General features: G+C 35.1%; 1 protein-coding gene across 1 annotated transcript; it reads left to right on the top strand.

Moving 5' to 3' along the window:
• The first annotated feature begins 2,868 nt into the window (after positions 1–2,868).
• On the top strand, positions 2,869–6,448 carry LOC141693701 (abscisic acid 8'-hydroxylase CYP707A1-like). The gene is made up of 9 exons (XM_074498862.1): positions 2,869–3,145; positions 3,228–3,549; positions 3,753–3,902; positions 4,053–4,301; positions 4,389–4,478; positions 4,564–4,642; positions 4,911–5,017; positions 5,155–5,273; positions 6,138–6,448. The coding sequence occupies exons 1-9, from the start codon at positions 2,943–2,945 to the stop codon at positions 6,235–6,237; spliced, it is 1,419 nt and encodes a 472-aa protein (XP_074354963.1). The 5' UTR covers positions 2,869–2,942; the 3' UTR covers positions 6,238–6,448.
• The last annotated feature ends 2,560 nt before the right edge of the window (positions 6,449–9,008 follow it).

The raw sequence follows: 9,008 nt of genomic DNA, 5'->3' as shown, positions 1-9,008 counted from the left end.
TTCTATCTTTGAATGTTTCATAGTCTTCTCCTAATATTCCAAAACTCAATTATAAAAACTACAAAAACCACACTATAATCCATCTAAAAATCATGGCACACTGGAATAATTTACCAGAAGAATTGCTACATACACCCAGAATAACCAAACCAACCCATTTAACTTTAACTTAATTTGTGGGGTGTAAACTGAGCAAGAAAATACAATAAATTGATTCAGATAAAGCTAAATAGCTAAACATAAAGCTAAATACTTAAACAGTTAAAACAACAAAATGAAAAAGCATCTCAAATATAATCCAAAACTAAACAAAATGAGAACATTACCGGGAATCTCAGATTTGGGAATTCAGGGAATTTAGGGATTTAAGTCGCATGGGAGGAGAAAGTAAAGAAAATGACGATGATGAGAGAGGCGGGGAGCCAGAGAGATAGGATTGAGAGAAACAAACATAATTTAGGTTAGGTTTTTTATAATTTGGGCTGGGCTTAAATATGAGTTGGATTTCAATTAGTTGATGTGGGTTAAAAATGTTTGATTAATTGGTTACGGCTCGAGCTCGGCTCGGCTCGTATTTGTTCGCGAACAAACTCGTGTTCGGCTCGTTAGTTAACGAGCTCGAGCTCGAACACGTATTTTTGTTCGATAAGAAAGCTTGGCTCGGCTCGGTTCGTCAGAAAAAAAATGAAAGCTCGGCTCGTTTATGTTAAAACTCGACTCGGCTCGGTTCGTAAACAGCCCTAGATGCAGGTGTGACACTCTGTACTCTAAAATAAGCTTGAAGAGGAGGCATATAGATTTTCTAGTGTTGTCCTGAGACAAACAAGTAGCGAGGCATGCTTCCATTCCATTATTATGGACCGAGTAAGGTAGAGTTGACATGTGTTGAGTCCGAGAGTGATTATTATGAATTGTAACACAGGGAGAATTGATATTTAATAAGCATTCGACTATAATATAATGCATAATCTATCTATCTATATTATTATATTAAAAACGAAATATTAAAAGTTTGGTTGTTGATCATTGCTTGTTATTAATCACTCCATTGAGAATCGTCAGATCAATTCGATAAGAACCGTTAGATTTATTCTTAAAAATTAGTATTATTTAAGAGGTATAAGGTTCGAATTCTGCCAGAAACATATTAAAATTATAAAAAAATTAGTATTTTTTAATAAGTATAAGGTTCGAATCCTGCCACCAATATATTAAAATTAGAATTTACAATATATAATGATAAAAATAGTTGTGCATCGCACGGGTTATATCCTATAATATTATAATATTACAAATAGTTGGACTCGATATAAAAAAAATTCCAATTGAAATACGCAAAGTTTAAAAAAATATGCAACCGCCTCCTGTTCGAGCAAGTCGAGTGAAATGTTAATTTAAATCTAATTTATAATTAAGAACCAATTTTTAAAAAACTGAAATAATAAAGCAATTATATATTTTGAGGCAATGCACAAATGCATCTCTTTTTCTATAATTTGAAATCAGATTATTTAGTTGCAAAAATGCATATAGTATAAAAATTGAATTTCTATTTAATTAAAAAAAACATTATTTAGTATCAAATTATAGTAATGATTATAGTCATTTTACATTTAATATTGAATTTGCTCTTCATTCGCTGATTAAATGCTCGCACACCGTACTTATTTTTTAGAAGAGTCGAACTCTCAACATCCCGAAAAAGGGGCGAGGAGATCAGCTACACCGACCGGTGTTGGGTCATTGGACTTGCTCTTGCTCTGCAACGCCAAAATACCAGGGTTTGAACTTTGATATCGGTTAGCAGAGAGATGGCTTTTATTTGAAACAAGGAGTGCACTACAGTCTACAGGCTCCATTTTCATGATTTGGAGAAAGAGGTGGATAAGAATTTGTTTGATTGCTATTTCAAAAATACAAATAGATGCATAAGGAGATATGTAAAAAGTGTGTTTTGCAACTAGTAACTGCGATATGGATAGGTTATCGAGATGTTAATAAATCCAAACCCGAAATTTGATTCGATCCGTAAAAAAAACCGATACAGTTCGGCCCGGCCCGCGGGCCTTAAATGGACATCCTTTCTTCTCAAAAATTCGGCCGGTCCGAAACCCGAAAAATCCGGATTTAAAAAAGTCCGGATGGAAAAAAGCCCGGATAAAAGCCCGGTTTGGTCCGGATAAAAGCCCGGAATTTTTGAAAAGCCCGATTAAAAAACCGAATTTCTTATATAAAATTTGAAAATATACAATACTTTTTATGATTTTTAAAATAATATATTATAATATTAGAAGTAATTAATGTATATATGATTATTTATATATTATATTAAAAATAATTATTCATTTCGATGTCTAAACTACTCTATATGATATATCAAGATATTATTTTCTCCGATATTTAAACTACTCATAATTCGAGTTATAAAATATTAAAATATTTTTTTAATATATAAATAAATAACCCGGATAAAGCCCGGGTCGGCCCGATCCGGCCCGGCCCGGCCCGCGGGCCTAAAAAGGACCTTATATTTCTCAGGAAGCCCGGTCCATCCCGGCTTGATTTTTAAAAAAATCTTGTCCAATCCGTTTTAAAAAAACCGGTCTTTTTAAAATCCGGATATAGCCCGACCCGATTGGCTTTCTGTGCATATTTGACACGTTACTTAACCTTAGCCCTTAGGTAGTGCAACCTGGGTTAAGTAAAATTATGTGGCGTTTACATGGTGAGAGTGAATATGCATGAAGTACATTATTAACATACAAACAGAGCAAATAAAAATATATAGAAAAACAAACAATTAAATCCATATGCCTCAACCTTTATTGACCCCTCTCGGCTCTCCCCTATATAAATGAACCTCTACCATCTTCTCCCAGTCATGACTTGAAAACAATATCCTGCATTGTACCACAAGAAATAAAACAAGTCAATTGAGAAAAATGGGAAGTGGTGCAATTCTTTTATATTTAGGTGTTACCTTTCTCCTTGCATTGTTCTCATATACATTATTTGGAAGAAATAATAGATATGGCAAGAAGAAAACAAAGCTTCCTCCTGGTACAATGGGGTGGCCATATATTGGAGAGACTCTTCATCTCTACTCTCAAGATCCAAGTGTCTTCTTTGCAAACAAACAGAAAAGGTAGAACCTCCATTTCTTCACCATTTATCTAGCTACGCGTAAACATGTCATGACTAGATGCTAACGTGTTCTAAATTTTCAGGTATGGTGAAATTTTCAAGACTTATTTACTTGGTTGTCCCTGTATCATGCTGGCTAGCCCAGAGGCATCTCGGCTCGTGTTAACTACTCAGGCTCATTTGTTCAAGCCAACTTATCCCAAGAGCAAGGAAAGCTTGATCGGACCATCAGCACTGTTTTTCCACCAAGGAGACTATCATGCTAGTCTTCGGAAGCTGGTTCAGAGCTCCCTATCTCCTGATGCAATTCGAAACTTGGTATCCAGTATAGGAGCTGTTGCAATCTCTGCCCTTGATTCATGGGCCAGCACTCATGTGATTAGGACCTTCACTGAAATGAAAAAGGTTGGTTTGAGGTGTCTGTTGTTATTTGGTGTTAGGTTCATCATGCAAATCAATTGTCATTCTTTTGTTTACCTGCTTTTACCAAAGAGGACATCTAATTTATGCTGTTTTTTGTTTAAACTGGAATTTGAGTGGAAAGTTTATTACAACATTTTCATTTTTTCCCTATATCATATTTCCTTTCCTAATTTGTGCCATTTTAGGCTTCTTTTGAAGTGGGAATACTCGCTATTTTTGGCCACTTGGAAACTCATTACAAGCATGAGTTGAAGAAGAATTACAGCATAGTGGATGGAGGATACAATTCTTTTCCTTCCAAGTTACCAGGAACTCCGTACAAAAAGGCCCTACTGGTAAAGCAAACATTGCATAACTACAAGCTTGTAATAATCTAACTAGACTATAATTTTTGAAGCTAGATCTTTATCAAGTGTGTGTGATATGCTCTGAATTTATAGATGACTTTTTCTGAGTGGCTCTACTCTAATTTTTTTTTACATTAGGCGAGGAAGAGGTTAAGTAAGATTCTTAACGAGATCATTTGTGAGAGAAAAGAAAAGAGGACACATGACAAGGACCTTCTAGGCTGTCTCTTAAACTTCAAAGATGACAAAGGCGAAATCCTAAATGAAGATCAAATTGCTGATAACATTATAGGAGTTCTTTTCGCAGCTCAGGACACCACAGCCAGTGTCATGACATGGATCCTCAAGTACCTCTATGATAATCCAAAGCTTCTGGAGATGGTCACGGTGAGATTAAAATTTGACAGTTATCGTATATTTAAATACAGAGGAAGCATTATATGGACACGGTCATAATAACGTATTAACATGCAGGCTGAGCAGATGGCAATTCACATGTCAAACAAAGAAAGTGATTCTCAGTTGACATGGGTTCAAACAAGAAACATGCCTGTTACTCACAAGGTGAAGGGGTTCAAGACTTAAAAAACAAGGATATTGTAATTAAAGAAAAAAGGTTCTTTTCATAACATGTAGCTTCAATTTGCAGGTGATCTCAGAGACCTTGAGGATTGCAAGCATTATTTCTTTCACATTTAGAGAAGCTGTGGCTGATGTGGAGTACAAAGGCAAGATAATTGGAAAAATATATTATCACAATAATTTCTCCTTTTCCATTCTGATTATGATAGCCACAAAGTGCAGCTGAGTCATTCTATTGTTTCATAGGATTGTTACTTTCTATCACGTTGAAAAAGATTCATATTAATTGAGAAGAATAAATATAATGACATTTTGGACCACCTTCTTATTAGCATAGTTAAAGTAAAAAAAAAACAGCATTGCATAAATTATGATCAAGATAATAAAAGTTTGAGAAATTAAAATTTATAACAGGGTACCTAATCCCGAAAGGCTGGAAGGTTCTGCCTTTGTTCAGGAATATTCATCACAGTGCAGAATTCTTCACCAGTCCTCAAGAGTTTAATCCTTCAAGATTTGAGGTATGGGTAAACCTCCAAGTATAGTCTGACATATTGTTATAATGTAATTGTAAATATATAAATAGCAGTTGTATGTGTAACATTATATCAAACAACAGTTTCCTTTTAGTTAATCTAAAAATCTTAATCTCATGCAGAACCCACCCAAACCTAATACATTCATGCCATTCGGCAGTGGCGTTCATGCCTGTCCTGGAAATGAGCTCGCCAAGTTGGAGATGCTCGTTATGATTCACCATCTCGTCACTAAATATAGGTATCATTCTCCACCAGACTTGCTGCTATTTACAAGTTACAAAACAGATACAGAATGAAAGACATTCCCTTCATGATGATCAAAAGTTGGTCCACATTTGCATTTTGCAAGTATGCAAGTCAACTTACTGCATATTATCAATACAGACTCCACAAAAGTGTTACTTACAGTTTAAAAAGGATAGATAATATGCAGTATGAATAGGTGGGCAGGTCTATTAAGTAGGAATATTCGACATAGCCACACTCAAAGCCTGAAGTCTTACTGTAAGATTTTTTAAGTTTCAGACTGCATAAAACACTTGTAACTGAGGTTTGAGCCGAATTTAGCTTTACTTTTACATGTAATCCCCTTCTAACTTTGTACGGAAGTAGAATATGGCAAGGGAGAAATAGGCAAATAGCTGAAGCAAAGATGACCCAACTTAATTTTCATTTTTAGCCGGAAAGTTTCCTGCGATTAAAAAAATAATTGTGCTGAATGGAATTATCGATCTTCTAATTGTATTCAACCATTGCGAAAGAAAAGTTAACTTCGTTAAAACAGGTTATTATTTATGAGGGTAGAAAGTCGTGTCATGAATTAACATTAAAGTGCTCTCATTTAAGAGTCATACAGTTATTAACGAGTTGTGATTAAGGTTCTCTAGTATAAAATTATAAATACAAAGTTAAACTTGAGTGCACTAAATATAAGTTTACTAATTGCTAACCACAAGCCTTGCCCTGTCAGTATCAACATAAGAATAACAGAATAGGCATTAGACTGTTGCTTAACATCCTGCGCAAAAATCAGAAATTCCCAAGAAACTGATGGTAATGATTAGAGGGGGTTAATTATGTTTGTTACTGTTGTGGGGTGCAGGTGGGAAGTCGTAGGATCTGAAGCAGGGATCCAGTATGGACCATTTCCAGTTCCCATGCATGGCCTTCCTGCAAGATTCTGGAAAAAATCTACCATCTGAAGGCACTAGGCAGCAAGCATGGGTGCTTATGACAAAAATGTTTGAAGCATTCTACAAGCTTACTTACCCCCCCCCCCCCCTCCTCCTATCATGTTGATTAATCTTCTAGTCGGTATTTTAACCCATCCCCTACCAAGTCCTCTGGGGATAATAAAATCTATTCTCCTTGTCATCTAAATTCTTAATATCAATCAAGGATTCTTTTCTCTCTCGGAAGCTGGGATTTTATACTGTTTGAAATCTAAAACTATAACTGATCATTAGTTCTGATGGCAACCATACCAGGGAACAGACTACTTTTAATGTTTTAATTTCAGTATGCTACATTGTTTCAAATGCATTAAATTTCCAAGTACGAATGGGGATTATAACCTATGACCAACATTGCTGGGTGGGGTGGGGAGGAGGACTAAGGAATCGTGCATTATCAACGAATCCACTACCTATTTTCAGAATCGTTATGCAAAAAAGAATATCCTTATAGTGAAATCATACCCCCACAAAGTATCCACAACGTTCGCCACGTAACCAGATGTCCACCTTGAGTGGAGTTGTGTCAGAGGGCTGCAAGAGAGCCATATGTAGTATGTGTCATTGGCCAAAAGGAAAAGGCTGCTAATAACTGAGCAGCTGGATAGCACAATCTAAAGGACCCATTCTCATCTACACAGCACACTGCAAACACATAGCTTTAGTACATCTGTTTTCTGTGCTTCTAAATTGATCTCTTCATTATCCTTATGTCAGTTTTTACTCAAATGCAAATTCATGTTTTGTTTGAATTCTAAATCTATAGTTTCTCCTCCATCACTATTATGTTCTTACTTTCTTACTAATGCAGCTTTATACACCCATGTGCCTCTCCAGATATCCTGCTCACTCACAAACATTCACAATTTTAAACCTTTTATTATAGAATCCTACTATAACAATTGGACAATGTTTTATTATAGAATCCTATTATTGAAGTAAATCTTTCTGGTTTTCAGACGTAGTACATATCAGAAACGCTTATGATGATATAAACTCTACTATTACTATTCGTCTTACAACAACCGCTGACAAAGTGACAATATAGCTCGGTCGGATTTAGTTGGCCAATGCAAAGGTTTCTTTAGTTGATCCCGTATACCAAATCAATTATTGAAACTATAAGTTTATTAACACTATGACCATGGTCTATGTGTAACGTTAAGTTAACTGGAACTATGTATATGACCAACAATAAGTTTCCCAGAACCAAATATAGCTCAGTGCCTCAGTTTCTTTTAATAAACCTCGAAGTTCAGAATTTAGAGGCAGTGGTTCCAAAACTATAATAATAAAACTCATCTTTAGATCCATTTGGTGCCCTGATAAACAAGATAATATAAGAATAGCATTACACAAACACAAATGGAAGATTGTAAAGAACAAGCATCTGGTGTTATTGAAGAATCACCAAAAAGAACAACACGTGATAGAAACTTTTAGCAATTCATTACTCATATCTTAAATTCTACTATTAAAACGATAAGCACCAAAAATTTCTTGTACTAGGTACGTCTGTGAAATGGAAGCAAAGTTTGCAAACATATCTAGGCTGAATTATAGGTCTTGAGTAGTAGCTAGAGTGTATTAATTGATGACTGCAACACTAATCCTTTCTTAAGCTCTGATTAGAAAGCCTCCTATTGGAATTTCATCTTTGTAAAAGTTAAAGACCGGAAAAGACTGTGTTAGACTGTTGGTATATTTGAAGTCAAGCCAATTCAGTGATTAACAAGAGGAAAAAAAATCTACAGTCAAAACGAGAACACTTATTTATCACCCCCTACATAAGGAACAGAAGAGAACAAAATGATAATGGTTGGAAGTTGGAACATTTTAGACTTTTAGTTGGGGTCGTAAAGCATGACACAGAACAGAGGGCTGAATTTTATTGATTTTCCTTATGTCAAAAGTGCAGGACCATGTAATCAGTAGTTCAAAACAATTCGTGTTTGCAATTTCTTTTCATTGTGCAGTCTCATAATATGGAGTGGAATAAACTGTTTGCTCAAGTTTTGAAGTGTTCACCTTGATTTAAAGCTATTCAGAAAACTTGTATCGTCATCATACTCGTCAATTACCTGTAGAAATCAATACATCATCTTGTTAGAACCACAACACATTCAAGAGACACTAATAGAATGAAAGCATACTGTGTGCAGAGAATAACTTCTATATACCAAGTCAATGACTCACTTTCGGGCATTACTTTGACACCGCCCATCGTGTCTAGATTGAACTAAGTGACGATGTAAATTCAATTTCAGACAGATTACTAAAATGCATAGGCTTATTAGAAATATTTAACATCAGGAATTAAAAATTTGGGAGCTGTTTATTTGCCAATGATGAACACGGCAAGCTACTCTTTTGTTTAAATATTTAAAAAAGTAATTAAACAACAAAATCTCAATGTTTTTTTGGTGAAGTTCCATTATCAACTAAATCAATTAGTACTTAAGTTATGCTTTCAGAATATTGCTCCATTTCTTGAGCACCAGATTCCGCGACAAACTTTGCAAGTCCCTTCTTGATACATTTGCAGCTAAAAGCATGCAGTGAAGTAAGAATCTACAACCATAATTTGGTTTACTTGGCCATCTCCAGTATTTTAAGGAATTCATCGTCACTCTAGAATTCTGACATTTAGCAGGACATAGCTCGTCATTTACATTTAATAGCTCTTGAAAACCTCTATCAAAAATTTGACACTAGGTTGTCATATATGGTTTGTGCCAATC

Source organism: Apium graveolens, chromosome 10 (genome assembly GCF_009905375.1).
Source record: "Apium graveolens cultivar Ventura chromosome 10, ASM990537v1, whole genome shotgun sequence".
Lineage (NCBI taxonomy): Eukaryota > Viridiplantae > Streptophyta > Magnoliopsida > Apiales > Apiaceae > Apium > Apium graveolens.
This window is presented reverse-complemented; position numbering and strand designations above follow the sequence as displayed.